General features: G+C 51.4%; 2 protein-coding genes across 2 annotated transcripts in view; one reads left to right on the forward strand and one right to left on the reverse strand.

Annotated features, from left to right (window-relative positions):
• Window positions 1-1,552: 1,552 nt before the first annotated feature.
• Nup107 (nuclear pore complex protein Nup107) lies at window positions 1,553-4,951 on the reverse strand. Its single transcript, XM_077658981.1, has one exon. It carries the CDS (start codon window positions 4,811-4,813, stop codon window positions 2,117-2,119), a length of 2,697 nt encoding a protein of 898 aa, XP_077515107.1. The 5' UTR covers window positions 4,814-4,951; the 3' UTR covers window positions 1,553-2,116.
• A 237-nt stretch (window positions 4,952-5,188) lies between these two features.
• LOC144125517 (transmembrane protein 198) overlaps window positions 5,189-17,170 on the forward strand; it is a 94,003-nt gene continuing 82,021 nt past the window's right edge. Inside the window, exon 1 of the mRNA XM_077658982.1 lies at window positions 5,189-5,350. The gene's annotated coding sequence lies outside the window, so the exon portion shown is untranslated. The remainder of the gene's footprint in view (window positions 5,351-17,170) is intronic.

Genomic DNA, 17,170 nt, shown 5'->3' on the forward strand with positions numbered 1-17,170 from the left:
AGGAGTTTTAACACAGTGCTGGGAAAAGCTTTCCATTTTAAATTGAAATTTCATAGCAATAAATGTTTTGTTTTTTTGACACGATAGCATTAAGGGTCCCGCTCTGCAAAAAATCAGGCACCGTCGGCGTCGAGCGCGAAAAATCCCCGGATAAGCAACCTAGGCCACATGACTTTGTGGCATCATCACAATCTGCCCATCAGATTGTGAGCAAGCTGACCAGCGTGGCAGGTAACAGTTAAATTAATGATTGGTCGCGAGATGTTGCTTAGCAAGAGCAACATGGGTCGCACAATCTTTACCGGTGGCAGCACCTGCCATCGCAGGGCAGTGGCGCATCGCTTAACCGCTAGCACCACTGTGGTGTGAAGAGTCCCACAGATCTATAAATGTAAAGTCGTGAATGACCAATTCTGCACCTATGTGCATCACCCCAGTAACACTATCGCATCATGCCCTCAAAGGGGCTATGAAAGGGGCCCTAATAAAATTGCGGTATGCCTGGGACGTTAAAGGGCGCCACTTCACTAATATTGCCCAGCAAGAATTTTTTTCATGCAATTTGTAGATGCTCAGTAATCTGTAGTCAAAATTTCAATTTCAGCATCTTCACGCCTTTCCCTTTCCTCTCGTCAGCCTACTGTTGGGAGCGGAGCTTCCCGACCCACCGGAGCTACGTGCCTTACTGGCCGCGGCAATCCTAGCTGCCCGTCTGAAAGAATTTAACCAACAGCCATCTCTGAACTGGTATACGCAGGTGCGAGCATTAAAAAGTCACCGAAAAGAGCTCGCTAACTTCCGCATGTGACTGTGGGTCCTCTGTTACGTGTAGAAGTGTATTACTTGGCTCAGGTGTTCATGACAACACAATCCAGTGATTGAACAAGTTGATGTGCTCTCTTTAGAGGGTGTCTCAAAGCCCCTTTAAGGCGGAGCTGAAGTGTCCCCCCTCCGATTATTTTGCTGCCAAACAAACATGGCCAGAAAGGTCCATACAATAGATTCTTGTCAAGAACAAAAGTTATATGTAGTCATCTACAGTGTAGTCGTCTTTCGGGTTTGACAGCTTTTCAGCCATTTTGGTAATGAACTGAAAAGTTGAAGGCATCTCAGCAGACAAGGGAATGGAAAGAGGTATTCATTATGACATATATGGCTTTCGTCATGCAACACAATTCTGACTACCCCACGACACTTACCCCCATAATCTATGCCAAGGGTCGATATCCGCAACAGCGGCAGAGGCTGTGGCAGTCCATTTGTAGTAAAATGTAAATGCACATTGTCTGCACTCATTTCTTCGTGCTGAAGATAGACTGGAACATGCTGCCCTTTGGCACATTAAATGCCACTATGACACGTTCCAACAGCTTCATGTGAGCTCCTGTGTTGATGAATGAGAACCACAGTGAGAATGCGCTTGTTGCCACCAGCTCTGGCTTGCACCGGGAAGCCATGCAAGGTTAACCCCCCACAGCGCTCATGATGTCATGTATGCATGGCTCTGAGGACACTTCATGTAGCCAAGACATGAATGAGGAGCAGCAGTTTTGGAAAAGGTTGGTTCAGTTTTTTTATTATGTTTGTGTGCAATGGAAGATTTATATGATGATAATTTTCAAACTTTATAAACAGATTAAAAACACATCTGCAATCAATCCTGTACAAGCTGTGATTAGCAACTTTGTGAAGCAGTATGAAGGCATAGAAATTTAAGTAAAACTTATAATTGTTGAGAAACAGATAACAATGCAAGTAATCAAATAAAGTAATGCAGTATTGCAGTAGTACCGCCAGCCCAAAATTACTCCAACAACAAAAGCAAAGGCCTGTTTCGATAATATATCCACAGAAGTGCTGCACTGAAGACAAAGAAAGGCAGCGCAGTAGGCCACAAAACGAACAACTAGATGTGATTTTACAAAATGTGTATGGCAGTGGCAATGTCACAGGTGACAATGCTAGGAAAGAAGACAGTTTCATCCCATTTCATTCACTGATAAACCTCTCATGATAAAGTTGTCCCTTTTCTCACCAAGTCCCAGCACACACAAATGGAGATAAGACTATTATTGAAGCGCAAACCCAAAAGGAGCAGGTCATTCGTACAGAGCTATTACTGAAGTTCAAATCCAAAAGGATCAGTTCCTTCGTACAGAAGAACCTTTGAAGCTGTTCTGCTTTTCTGCAAAAGTGTTCTTAGTTCCTCCCTTCCAAACTCCTTATACAACTCCTGCTTCTCTGATGCAACAGTAGCCACCACTTCAGCAACATCCGCGGCTAGACCAGACTTTTCCAGTGTTTCCATGACGAGAAACGTTAGCTGCGGAATGCACAGCCTGCGTAGTGCTGACATCTGACGGCCTCGTGGTGATGAGGCATCACTGGTGGCAGTCTTCCTTTGATCTGCCATCCAGCCACCATCAATGAAGAGTAGAACGTCAAAAACATCTCTCTTCACCTCTCGAGCCAGATTTGACACCATCTGCTTCCATTGTTCCAGCTCCACTGTGTAGCCTTTCAGCTGGTGCTGGTGGGCCACCTTTTCTGGGAAACGAGCATCCGGTGCAAGTTCTTCAGGAGGTGTGGGCTTCCTCCGGTGGAACTGGTTGAACCACTCTTGGAAACTCATATGCACGTTCAGGAGAGTTTCAAAGCAAAGGAACTCTCGCACTGCATTCTCATCCTCAGCTGAAAGCTCTCCATCATGCCCTGCGGAACGACGCCAATGATCTACTGCTACCTTTACAGAGTCACTGGGCAGTTTGCGGTATGTCTCACGAGCGGCACCAATCTTGCCTAAGCACACAAAACCACGCATGAGTGCGTTAGCTTGTTTGATGGCCTCGCCCCTTGTAGATGTGTCGAAGAGGAGCCACTCCAGTGATGCTACCTTTTCTCGATCTTCGGCCGTGGTTTCCAAAGAAGGCACAGTTGGAGCAGCATGAAGCTCTACGGGTTCGCCTCCGGAAACACGCACCTGCTCAACCAAAGTTCGAGTTATGACGGCAACATCAAGTCCCGCTGACCGAGCGAGTTGCAGGCACAGCTCTTGCTCTTCAGGGTCCTTAGTTTGCAGGCCACGCAAAAGGCGCGTGTACCTGCTGACCTGGTCAGCCGGGGGGAGCGCAGCTGCGTAAGTGGCAACCAGAGGAACATGACCCTCTTCAATGAGCAGGTCGACATAGGCTCGAAGAATGGCATTACCTGCCTCTGCACTGGTATGGCAGCCAACCTGCCGCAAGAGGAGCACCACATGAGCCAAAAATCGCATGGTTTGCAGTGGCGGCTGTGTGGCATAACCAGCTGTCCACTGGTGCATCTCTTCAACCATGGAGATGGCATCATCCAGCACTACACACCGCTGTAAGATGTGCGTTATGGCGAGGCCGCGGTAAGCTTCCGTGCTTGCTGAAGCTTGCAGCTCCCCGAAGACAGCCTCGAAGGAGCCTCGGTTGCTGGGGTATCCCGTGGGCAGAGGCTCGAGGCTTCTGGCTTGCTGCGTAGCCGTGCGAAGCTCCTGCTCTACGCACACATCCACCAGACCGCGCATGCGCGCCCACAGCTGATCCTCCCAGGTGTTGCAGACGGGCAGTACAGCCTGGACATTGCCGCTCAAAGCACCGAGGACGGCGCGCTCGTAAGCCGGGCACGCGGGGTTCGAAGCGGCGTCCCAGCAGTTCCGCTTCCAGAGGTCCCTGTAGAGGTTGCCTTCCGCTGGCAAAGTGGAAGCGGCATTGGCGCCGCCAGCGAGGTTCGGGTCGTGGTGGGGCCGCCACCCTTCGAGCGCGGCGGCCAGCCAGTGGTGGCCGTTGTCGGCCGCCAGCTTCTGCGCCTGCTGCAGCTGGCCAGCCCGCACGTGGAAGAAGACACTGCGGAAGAGGCGGCCCTCGTCGTCCTTGTCCAGGTCGTGGATCGCTTGGCGCAGCCGCGACGACGCGTCCGGATCCAACTCGCGCACGTAAGACGACGGTGCGTTATCGGCGGAACGCGACTGCAAGTGGTGCAGCGTATTTTCCCAGGCACAGCCACCGTCAGAGAAGTATTGGAGCCGCTCGCGGTCGCCCGTGCCGTACTGCTGCGCTGCGCAGCTCTCCAGCCAGTCGACCACCAGCTGCGCTTGGCGCGCAAACGCGTCCCTCGCCATGAGCGCGTCCACGAGCTCCCTGTCGCTGGATTCGCGCGTGCCGTCAAGCATATCGTCGTCGCGTTCGTCGCTCTCTGCCATCTTCAGCCGGTCGCGAAGGAGCACTTCAGTTAGCTTCCATGTGTTGCGTTCTTCAGTGAGCAAGGTTAGGCAAGACATTGCCTCATTCCAGACGGGTTCACCTTTGCGAGCGGCCATTCGCTCCGTCACTTTTCTCACCTTGGCCAAGTATTTGTCACAGATAGACTCGTACTTCTCCAGCAGAGTGAGAACTTCCTGACTGCCTCTGTAAGCACGGTAAGCCTCCATGAACTCCGAATAGATCTCAACCATAACCACGACCGCCGGATGCTCCGTTGCGAGCGCCGAAGCACTGAACGCGGTCATGTCGGCGGCTTCGAAGTTCGCGCTGACATTGCCAGGCCGGGAGAGCCGACCGCTTGGCGTTGTAAAGTCTGAAAAGGAGCCTCCCGTAACAGCGCCAGCATTCCTACTCATCTGCGAGATCGTGCCGCTGTAAGCGGACGCAGGGGTGGCGAATTCTTGGCGTTGCTGCGAAAACGATGCACTTCTACTGCTGAAGCGACTTCGCGACTGTTTGTCAGCTACCGGCGTGGCGAGGTTGCTCAGGGAGTACACAGACGAGGCAACTTCACGTCGATCCATTTTCGGCTGCTTCTCGGGTCGTCAAGTTTGCGCTACACAAATTTCAGAAACGCGAGACATAACCGCACATTCATATTTGAACCCAAGAACTACCGCCGCATTTCTAGGGTTAGCTCAAAAACCGCGTAAAGGATCACATGCTTTGTGTAACGCAGCAAGCGCCCCCACAAGCACGGCAAAAAATGCAAGGCTTTTTCGGCTTTAAAAAAATAAAAACTGATACAAAAATATAACATTCTTTTTAAGAGTAGGAGCAGATGAGATAAATTGTGTTTAATACTGCAAGTCTTCAGCAGAAAACATTTTGGATGAATATATAGTTCCGCCAGGAGCCGACAGTGTCGCCGGCATCGCCTGCGCCTTTTTTCGTCTTCGTCTGCTTTTAACGTTTCGTTGCTAGCCGCCGCAGTCGGTGGTTCGTTACGTGTTCTCCGTGTGCATCATGTGAAGTTCGCTTCGTCGTGTTTCGCCTACTACAAATGCCAGCGCAGCGGTGGGAGCCGTCTTCTGCTATATTGTGATACCCAAAAAATCCAGGTAAATGCATTTCGTCATATTCTCCTCTTTTTCTTCTGCAGCCTGTCACGCCGCTACCTCCGGCTGGCGGCCTCATTGATCCACTTGCTCTTGCAGCACTGCGCATAAGATCTGAAGCCTCCACTGGTTCCGTTTGCTCTGTACTTTGTTGTTGGGAGATGCGCTTTGCTCCCTCGATGCAGCGGTAAACGGACAGAACCTTTGGTTTCACCTCTGCATAGCGTTTCCCATCCAGCAGCGAAGCGATGGAGTCCCTTTACGTTCGCGCTACTGTGTTACGTAGTGGTCAACTAGCATCTTTCCGCATCCCTCTGACGTTGAGTAACCTGCCATGATGTCTCGCAAAACTTTCATGTTTATTCTTTGTCGGAGTTCGAGGGCTTTTTTTTCTTTAATATATATACAACGACAAGTAGTGTACTGTGCGAGAACGATAGCAAAATGCAGCGATTTGAGGTCGTATGCGCTACGGGCTTTCTGCGCGGGCTCACTTTGCGACAGCGATGGGAGGTCGCGCGCTCCGCAGGTTTCATTTAACCCGTTCAGAGCAGCTGCAGGTTTTCATTACACGGCGAGCCCAGCTGTTCTTTGTTTGTATGGGCTGGAACGCGTCTTCCTACGTTTGCACTGCTCTTCGCATCGATATAAAGAAGCGGCTTTCCCCTTTTCTGTGAACAAAAGCTAATTTTGCCTGAACCTTGCTGCCTCGATAAATATTCAATTATATACGCTATCTTATTGCATTGTTATCGCATTGTTGAAAATTGAAGGCTTTGAGTGAGAACGTTATCGGGCCCAACCATGTGCGGCTTGGGTTGTTTCTGAGCTCTGATGGTTTCTGCCAGATCCTAGCGCTTTTAACGACTTGGTACTGCTTAAAATACACTCTTGTGGAGCACGTCGGCTTTTGTGATAATATCCATACCTCGGCATTTCAGTAAGCCTTCTTGCCTCCCCGCACGCACACACATGTCCTTTTGTTTTTGCGCATGTTTTGTTGTGCACATGTTTTTTGTCCTTTGACTAATGTATGTATTCGTTTCGAACTTGGAGACACTGCACTGTCTGAGTGTGATATGTTCCATATAATTACTATCGGCGTTGCGGAAGAACAGGCTGTGATTGCGGACACCTCTTTCCTTATCTCACTTATCACAGGGCAAAATCTGGTGCATTTCTGTACCGCCGGATCTCCTTTCGAACGTCGCATGCTCGCGCACTTTCTCTTCGTCGTTGCTTCCTCCTCGCGAAACTTTTCCATGTCGCGTAGCGCACCACTACAGTGTTCGTCTCGTTTATTATGGTGTCCTTCCTTCTTTACAATGATAGCGCCGCTCCCGTTCATTCACTTTGTTTCTACGCATATTAATATGGTCTCGGTGTCAAAAACAAAGATGGGGGTGGGGCTGCAAAATTATGCCGCGAATGCGGCCATGTTTTACCAAGTTATTTACTATTCACAAGCCTTCATTGCATTTCACCAGTGATGACGAAAGCAAAGCAACGGGTTGCAGGATGAGTGCACCGAGCGACTCACGTAATTCGAGCTAACTTCCGGTTTGTTGCAACTGTCGCCTTGGTCCCGTCAACATCCGACGCATGAAAAAAGCTCCCCCAACAGAATACTCCAGCCACTTATCGTGTCGGGCAGTTTAGAAGCAGCGCTACATTTTTCTTCATCTTCCCGTTTATAAGCTCAATGACTGGTTTTCTCAGAACGGACCGGAATTCCTAATACTTACTTAATTCCGTGAATTTTTTTTTTAAACTCTGATTGCTGCGCGGAGTAGGAGAGCTGATTCGTTGAAGTTATTTAGGTACCTCGTGTGTTTTTGTAAGACCAGGAGTCTGGAAGAGGTGCTGAAAATTCAAAGCGATGGTGTGCGACAGTACCGTCTTAGGACGTGGAGCGATGCACATAGAAAACTTCCGCTAGTTGACCGGATTTTCTGACTGCGCGTGGCGTCCCACTATGTGTCCAAGTGGCTGCTATTTGATACCACCGAAAACACTCGTAGCAATAGTAGCATTTATTGGCCGCAGCAATAGTAGCATTTATTGGCCGCAGCAATAGTAGCATTTATTGCCCCACTGGCTGAAAGGTGCACTTTCACGCAGTTTAGGTTGGCCTTGTCCTTCCGTAGACGACTTCGGAAGTCCAGTTACCGTGAAGTCAGGCCCGAATTAACCAACCTATAGACGCGACCAGCAAGGCTCACTGCCGCTTCCCGACCGTGCTGCGTCTTCTGCTGGCTGGTCCTGGCTACTGCAAAGATTGGGCGAAACAAAAATGACAGAAGCGGCTCAAGTTATGTATGTACTCCTCCGTCTCGCTACTTGTGCACAGTGCAGTTGAAGCAACGAGTCATTCCACGGCCAGCCTCCTTGCACAAATGTGCCCTTCTTACGCGCACGCTGGGCAATTGCTAGTGGCTTTCACTCCGCTGAGAACTGCTGGTGATAAATTAATAATAGCAGTATGTTAAGTGGCTGTAAAAGAATGAAGACCAAAGAGGGCACGGGCCTGGGATTGCTCGCTGCCACGTGCAGATCATCTTCTACAGCGTAACTCGTCCACTGCAAGACAGAGGCCTCTCCGATTGCCGCCGAGTTAATCCTTTCCTGAGCCAGCTGCAACCACTTTAGCCCCCCCCCCCCCCCCACACACACACACACACACAAACTTCCAATCTCATCCGCCCACTTGACCGTCAGCCGCCTCCTGCTGCACTTGCCTTCTCTTTGAATCCCCTCCGTTACGCTAAGAAACCATCGGTTATCTCTTGCCTTGGCATGTCATGCTCTGTCCACGCCCAACCCTTCTTGATTTGATTAACTCTAGTTCGTTCCCTGACCCGCTGTGCTTTCTTCTTGTATCTTAACGTTACACCTCTATCATTTTCATTTCCGTAGCTCGCTGCGCTGTCCTCAATTTAATTTCAAGCCTAAATTTCATTCGCCTTCAAGTTTCTGCTCCACATGTCATTGCTGCCAGATGCAACTATTATACTCTTACCTCTTGTGGGGTATTGATAAGCTATCCATGACCTGAGAATACCTGCAAGATGCACTCCATCCTAGTTTAGTTATCCGAGCCTGTTTCACTTTCGTAATTCGAATCTGTCCACCTGGTAGATGTATTTCCTTACCATTTCCACTGCTTTGCTGCATGTTTCCTTCTCAGAATGTGCATGCAAAGAGTGGAGTAAAAAGTCAAGAACAAAAAAAAGCTTAAAAACAGACGCGCGACGGAGCTCAGGTTATAGGACGGCCCCCACTCGTGCTTGTCTCCACCCACACTTTTGTTTTCTTTTTATTGCGTTAGCATCAAGCGCCTCGCTGGCCAACGAGCTGTCTTATCTGGGGATGAAGCCTCGGAGCACAACACTAAAATAATACACTTTACAGACTCGAGAACCTGTGGCGGCGCGTACAGATTCGCTTTGTTGGGCACTGCATTAGACCACCACGCCATCTCCGCGATGCGACTCGGGCGCGGTATATACCTCTTGACTATCGCCGTAGCCGAACATCCCGCGTGCTAAACTCAAAGCCTCTCGCGTTGTGCTTTGCACGTCGTCGTCTTCATCAACTTACATCAGTACGCGCTGGATCCAAAGTCCGAAGCACATGTGAACAATGAAGTGCTTGCGCACCGAATTCGCATTGGGACTAAGTACCTCGATAGAAACCGTCTGGTCTGGGGGTTAGCGGAAGAGCCGCCTGCCGCAGTTGGCAAAATAGAGACGGAAGTCTCCCCTTTGGTCTCGTAGAGAAGAGGTGGGAGAGGCAAAAGTCTCAGATATAGCGATACGCCCGGATATAACGAAATACCTGAATATAACGAAAGTCTTTGATGTGTTCCTCATTTCTACTTAAGCGAGGTGAAAGGACGCATGCTTTCGCATTTCCTCCTCATCAATAAAACTGATCACCCTAAATTTAACCCCGGCAGCACAATCACCAAGATTAACGTAGGTACACAAAGTTAAGCAAAGTGAATAAATATGCTAGCGCACCTACATCGCATCTATCTTAACGAACTAAGCCGGGGGGGGGTCTTTTTTTATTGGTTTCGAATGTCAGTTTTTTTTTTCTTATACGACCGTGTTTCGCCCAGTAGAATAGTGCATCACAACATTAACGGGAGTGATGTTCGAGGTGTGTTCAAAATATCTTGCCTGCTGGTCTGTAACTTATTTATTAACTGATAAAAGTGAGAGATATTGCAATCATAGGAAAGTTTGATGTTCCCGCGTTTGGTGGATGTTTTCATTTAGCGGATGACACCACTGGTATCGAAGCAATCACAACCAAAATTGCGGCCTACATGGGTTGCGGTTAAAACAAGGCTTCGTAATCAAATTTCTGACGGCAGAAGATGTTCCACCTATCGGTATCCACTGTGTCGAATGAGTGGAGCGTGGTGCAACTGTCCACTAAGTACGCTACGTGCAGACACCGAAGAATTTGCGTGCACGTCTGCGTAGATGGTTTATGGTTTATGGGAGCCTAACGTCCCAAAGTGAGTCGGGCTATGAGGGACGCCGTAGTGAATGGCTCCGGAAATTTCGACCCGCTGGGGTTCTTTAACGTGAATTAACATTGGCATCGTACAGTACACGGGCCTCTAGAATTTCGCAGGTCATCCGCTAAAAAAATGTGATCATTGAACATGAAAATGCTTGGCAATGCACAAGTCGGGAAACGACCGCTCCGGAGCGTTCGAGAGGCATGCAGTTTCGGATCTTCCGCCTCATCAACCTATATGTAGTCCAGACCAAGCGCCATGTGACTTATGGCTCATCCCGAAGCAAAAGGATCATCTAGAGGACATGCGCTTTGCGCCTGACGAAGAGGTCGCCAATGCAGTGCGTAGTTGGTGTCGTCAGCAACCGGCCCAATTCTTCTTTGACGGCAAGCAAACATCTATGGCGGAAGTGCATCAACGTCGGTGGGGACTCTGACGAAAATTGAATTACTCCTCAAAAGCAGACGCTTCAAACTTTCCATTGCAACATCATTAATTTTTATCAATTCATAAATACTTACAGACCGGGAGGCAAAATATATTGAACACACACCGTATGTGCATGTTATTTTTTTTAATTGTTTTTTTGCGGAAAGGAAATGGCGCAGTATCTGTCTCATATATCGTTGGACACCTGAACCGCGCCGTAAGGGAAGGGATGAATGCCGTATCAGAATTTGACGTGTTAGCGTCTGAGAACTGCTTCGTACTTCCTTCGGACGGGCTTTTCGTTTGTTGCCGTTTGTATACACTTCATGGTGTGCTTGAGCGTACGTGCTTATGCTATAGACCTTTTCATAAACAGGCCTAACAACATGCACACTCTGTCATGCGTTGGCAGCCGACATTCACGAAGTTAATCTGTCCCGCAAATATTCGCAGTTATTTTGCTGGACGCGAACTTACGGGCCCAGGCCAGTTCCTGACCGTGACTGTCGCTTTTCTTTTAAGTGCACGGTTTGGGCATAGGCGAAATGTGATTGCAGTCGGACCGCCGGGACGACCAGCGGGCCCTTATCCGCCAAGCTGCGAAAGTCTTCCGGGCGCTTAATTTGCACCCTGAAATGAAGTCTATATACTCTGTTTCTCCCAACATATCGTCTAAGAACCCGTCTGCGTTCGCAGCTCGCTCTGTTCTGCACCATCTGCTGCGGCGGACATTTAGGTTCTGGTTATTGCTTCATTTGAGACGTAAAAAGAAACGTTAAGTTCGGCTCTGCTGTTTCTGTTCCGTGCATTGATACCACTAACACTCTGGTGCACGCGTGTCGCAGCTCTAAGCTACACCAGACATTCGCGGCTTATCCTGAAGCATCCTTGCAGGTCCAGGGTAGCCCGTCTCCTTCACGGAATAATATAAAAAAAAGTGTGACTAATCCTTTTACACTGTATTGCTCGACTATGACTCGATCCAACAACGCCGTCTCGCTGTGGCGGCTTTGCGCGCAACGTCTTGCCTTCGCGGGCTTGCTCTCTGCGAGTGACTCACTTCTGACCGCCGCATCAGCGCCGATCGCCTTGAAGCGCAATTTTCAGCGCTCGCGTGACTCGCGCGCCCGCGCTCTTTTGTCGTGTCTCCGCTGTGCTTGGTTCTTCCAGCGGGGCCGTGCAGCCGCGAGTGTGCGCTTAAACATAACGGCGGGCTGCGGTGCTCCTCTGGGGGAAAAAAGATATAGAAATGATGCACGGTTCCTTCACAGGCGAGCGTTATGCGATATGACATAACGCCTTCACAGTTCACGCGGCGGCCGCCTGATGACGCGGGAAAGGAGCACAGTTGGGTTTCTTAGGGACAGGGGCGGCCCTTTCTCTTTCGTGAAAAATGGTGGCGTGCGCTTCCTCGCGCTACTCGGTCGGTTTGTTTTCCCTCTTCAGCCCGCTTCAGCGGGGACGTTTACGATGGCTGCGCTGTGGCCAGCGTGCACTCGGGACGTTGCGCGCGCTTAGTCGGCCGCGGAATGAAGGATCCCGCGTTGTTGTAGTGGCCGTCTTCGAACACACGTAAGGTTTGGAAGAGATAAAAATAAAGAAGACAGCAAGAAACGAGTGGCTGTGGGCAGTGGGCGCGCTTTCGCGCGGACGTGGCTGATCTCGTTGCTGCCGTGTGGGTCCGCGTAAGAAAGCTTGCGTGCTCGATGCGACCAGCCGCTGCTGAACGGGCCGCGGTGTGTGCGTGGCCGGTCGGTGCACGGACGAGTGCGCCGCCGTCAAAGCCGTTCTCTTGTGGGCCAAGCCTCGTTTGCTGCTGTCCTTAGAGGAGGGGAGTTTTGTTGATCCTGCCGCCCTTCGCGCGCCACGGCATTCTTCGGCGTCCTATATAGAGGTGTATAAATCGCTGCGTTGTCTAGCCTCGCATCAGAGACGGTTGACTAGTCTAGCGTGTAGTAAGTCGGCAGCATTTTTGTTCACCATCCTTCCAGGCGCAAACGAGTGTGTGGCTGGGCGAAGTTATCTATGTGGGCGTCGCCGTCCGTTATGCAGCCACGTTTGATTCGGAATCGTGTTTATTTTTAACGCGGTGACCTGACGTTGCGCACGTGATATTGGCGTGGCATGACATTTTTGCATGCAGAAGGAGAGAGGGAACACGGTGCCTGGGAACGGGCAACGCAAGTGCCTACATTATGGCTCCGTACACGACGTCGACGCTACTGTTCGAACGGAAATGCTTAGTGCTCCCAATAAAACATACACGAGCAAATGTATAGGTCCACGCGGCAATGTGTGTCGCCTGTGCAGATCTGCCCTATTCGTTTGAGGTAATTGCACTGACTCTGTCCCGACATCACAGAAGGGAGAGGAGCTTCTTTTAAAGGCGCTACTGTTCAAACGGTTGGACGAGGTGGCATCGCAGAGCGCACCCAATTTGCTGAAAGCTATTTAATTGACTCCAAAAGGCAAGCAGACAGTACACCCGCGGCGGCCAGTTAGCCGTTAACTTCGTTGGCTCGCAGACATGAACAGGATAGCTTTCAGTGGCCCCTCGCTTACATGCCCGATTAGAAAGTACGCTGAAAATGAAAAGAAAAAAAAAAATAAAACGAGGAAGACTGGGGAAAAGTTTGAGGCTGCTGCGCATCTTGATGCTACTCTCGGGCGCCGTGGCGTGGGGCGTAAAGACAAGAAGAAACGAAAGTAGATCACTTGGTCGCGTCGAGATATGTGGCAGCCGCAGTGGCGCCGGCGCAGACTCGAGGCGACATCGAAGTCGGGCGACGAGCACTTTTAGCGACTCCCGGGGCAGCTCAGCCTCGCAGTGGATAAGCTTTCGTTGGTGGCGCGGGGTGAACGACCTTTCTTTTTTCTACTTTCTCCCACTCCGCAACGGCTGCTGCGTACTACACGTCGGGTTGTCATCGCCGTCTTTTTGCTCGCGCGGTTGAAAATAGGGGGGGGGGGGGGGGGGGGGAGGGGGAGGACCAGCAAGGCTCGAGGCCCGCGTGTGTGGGCACGGTGGCGGCGGCGGCGGCCCTTGTGTGCATACCTATAATGAGAAGGACGCCGGGCCGAAAGCTGCCGCGGGTTGAGAAGGGAGAGGGAGCTTCCGTTTCGGTGCAGCCTCATTTGTACACGCTCCATCTTCTCGCTTTGGGAATTCGCCCAAACTTCTCTCCGCCCCCCCCCCCCCCTCTTCTTCACCCATTTGGCAACTCTCTTGCGTGTAATAATACCTTTCTTGAATGCTGCGCTTATTTTCTAGCGACAGCCGACTTTCTTTCTGACGTCTGTCTGGGAGTCTTTTTGTGTGTGTTGTCACCGCAAACGTAACCACGTGATGCAGGTGTGCCTTTCCCGTGCCTGCATTTTTCGCAGTACCTTTTTGTCTTGTTTTTATGGGTTTGTAAGGGCCCTGTCACACTAGCCCGACACGCCGCCGACGCCGACCCGACAAAGACACCAAAGATCGGCCAACCCTGTCGGCCGACCTTGTCTGTGGCAGACCAAGCTGTCACACTAGGCCGACAACGACACCAACTCGTCCGACGACCAGATGTCTTCGTAGTGTGACATGCTCTGACGCCCGCGACGCCGACAAAACCGGTCTGCCGACCGTGTCGTCGCGAGATCGGTCGCTGAGCAAAAACATTCACGAGACACGAACACGATTTCGCTATAGTACTGTTTGTTTATGTTCATAACAAGCTCTGGGATAGATGATGTCCAAAAAGGTATCATTACTGAGGATCGTTGGCCAATGCCAAGGTGCTGGTTGAAGTGATAACTACGATACAAGCAAATTTCATCCTATAGCCGCCTGCTGCTGCTGCTGCTGCTTCGTGCGGCTCGCCTGACGTCTGCTAGATCCGCTGCTGAAGCCGTCGCGGAAATCGAGCATAACTTTATTTTATTATCGGACAGGTTGGTGTGACTAGAGGAGTTCCTTTATTACTGCGCTGGCTAGTTCCAAAGCTCCCTGAGCTGCGGCATCGATGCGAAACCAGCTAGGCTTAGCTACGAGTACGGCAGCCGGGAAGCAGCGCAGTTCGTCGCCCTGGCGCTCCCGCAGGCGTCGTCGTTGCCGAAAGCGCGGCTGTTGCGCAGGCATGGTGTCGTTGCTCGAATATGGCATGCGGCCTTTCTGATAGCATGGCTGTTTCGTTTTTTTTTTTCTTGTGCGAACGTGAAGTAAACCGAGCCTGCTCGCCGGCAGGCCAGCATGGATCCCGTCCGCCGCCGTTATAAAAATCAGCTTAAGATTGTTTTTGACGTAAGCAATAAACGCTGAGACTGGAAAATGTGACAAATGTATCATTTCTGAGGATCGTTGATCAACACCGAGTTGCTGGTAAAAGCAACAACTTTGATAAGAGCAAAATTTCTCGCCAGAATCGCACCGCAAGCTGCCGCTGGCCCGCCGTTGTGGTCCGGCTCGCCTGTCGCCCGCAGCGGTCCGCTAGCTCCGCAGCCGAAGGTGTCGCGGAAATTGACCATAATTTTAGTTCATGATGCGATTATACTGTTAACAGCCAAGCGATATTAAGAAATATAGCGCAGGCTACTTGCGAAGCGGCGTCCGCTGCGCCAGGCAGCAGCACAGTTCGTCGCCTGGCGGGACCGCGGGCGGTGCCGTTGCCGAAAGCTCGCTACTAGCGCAAGCATGCTTTGTCGCTGCTCGTGTATAGCAGGCGGTCTTTCTGATAATATGGCTATTTTGTCTTTGCTGGTGAGAACTTCAACACCAAGCCAAGCAGTAATCGGACCGCTGCGGGTGGCAAAGCGTACACATTGAGCTCGAGTGCTTGAGTCGAGCGGCGCAACGATGCTTGCTGCTCCGTGTGTCCCTGCTTGCAGTGGGGCTGCAATGCGCAAGCAGCGACCGGTGCATCGCGCCGGCCGAGTTTTCGCACATGGGTCGCCGGCTTTACTTCTGTCGCGAGTGTAACACTGCGGAGTGCTTCTTATCAGCACCACTGAAGGAGGGAAATTGCTCTGTTCTCCATGGCGTCGTGGGTATGGCAGTAGCTTCGCATTCCAGAGGTTCCGAGATCGAATCCGACTGGCCGGAATTTTTTCTTTTTATTATTTTAGCCTTAAATAATCTCTCCCGTCCTGTTTACCCGCGAGCGACTGGATTTTTTTTTTTTCGAGCCATGCCTTTCTGACCCAGAAATAAGTGCCACTCAGTACTGGGCTGCACTCAATCTATATGTTCATAATCACGATTGTTAAAGAGTGCTTTACTATGGTGGGATTTATTTAAAAGAGTTAGAAATGAAGCGTCCCGGCCCATGAATTTCGCATAGCAGGAAATGACAAAAGAGTGAGAACGAGAAAGGGCCAAGTCGGCGGGAGGTCTCGCACGCTGTCTCGCTAGTGTGACATGGGAGTTGGCGGACCATCGGCCAACTGCCGTCTTGTGGGAGACATGGCGCCGACGCCGACAGTCGGCCGACTGTTTTCGTCGGCGCAGTGTGACATAGAGCCAGACATCACGACGACATGGTTTTGGCAGACCGAGTCGGCCGACTGTTGGCCTAGTGTGACAGGCCCATAAGCGCACCATCCAGCTTACCGTTCGCCCTGTGGAAAAACGTAAAACTGCGCGACCTTTCTTTCCTCGCCACGTTGTCCTTGTTATTTGAGCGACGAGCCCAGTGAGGCTGTAGTAGTCAGAACGAGTGAATGGATTAGCTAAGTCGCTTTGTGAGCGGCGCTGCGCCGACTCTTCCAAAACGAACGAAATGCGATACTCGGTAGTCTGCCTGAAGCAAGAGCTAACTCGCAACGACAAGCGTGCGCAACTGGTACTGCGGCCTGCGATCTTTTCAGCTTGTCAGTTTCTACCGGGAACCGAATATAAAGCGCAGGATTTCGTAACGTCGAGTGACAGCGAAGCTTCTTTTCGTTACGAAACGAGTGTAGAGATCTACTTATCCCGCGCTAACCGCAGTATCGCATATTGAGTATCGCGTCGCATGGCTCGTTTTGAAACGCTGGATTGTGTGCTGGTTACGTAAAAACTGCGAGCTCCGTATAGGTGCCGTTGAGCTGCACAGCATACTTCGGAGATAACTGATCACATCTCAACTCGGTTGTGCAGAGGGCACAACTCCCTGCGTTGCGCTTACGCAAACAAGAGAGCAGTGGCCTTGGAGCCTGCACCTCTGCCCCCTATCAACCGCGCGATCAACGTGCTGCTGCAACGGATACACTCGGTTGAACGTCCTCGCGCTCTACTAGTCTGATCCTAACAAGTCTCGATCGAGGGAGTGTGCGTTTGTGTCCCCGATGCTCGGGGCGTAACTGTTTGATCTCTTCGATCTCTTTCTTTGACTCGGGTTGAACAAACCACGGCCGCTCTTCTCTCTGCTGCCATACACCATCGGCATGGGCCTGACCCCGATTCGCACACCACGTTGCTGCTTGCTCCGCCGTCTCGTCCCTGCCCTCTGTCGTGAAACTGCCGGGAGGCTTGACAACGGCTGCGTCTTTCCTCTTCCTCCCCCCCCCCCTTCTCCTGTCTTTCTTTTCCACGTGCGTCGCTCGGAGGCTGCACCATCGACCTGCTGCTCGCTGGCTTGCTTGTCCGCCCGCTGCTGCGGCTTCCCGTTGCCCCCGAGCCGCTGCTTCTGCGGCCGCTTGTCTCGCACAGGCTCGGCCTCGCTGTCGCGCGTGTTCTTCTTCTACGCGCGCATGTTCGCGTTGCATGCCGGCTACTTTCTCTGTTTACTTGGCCGCGCTGCTCCTCCCGCTGCTGGGGCGGCGGCCGCCATCTTGGCGGAGCCGGCGCCGATCGATCTGACGGAATGGCGCCCCGAGTCGGTGTCAGCTGAGCAGCGCGCCGGCGT

Source organism: Amblyomma americanum, chromosome 3, assembly GCF_052857255.1.
Source record: "Amblyomma americanum isolate KBUSLIRL-KWMA chromosome 3, ASM5285725v1, whole genome shotgun sequence".
In the NCBI taxonomy this organism is placed as follows: Eukaryota; Metazoa; Arthropoda; class Arachnida; order Ixodida; family Ixodidae; genus Amblyomma; species Amblyomma americanum.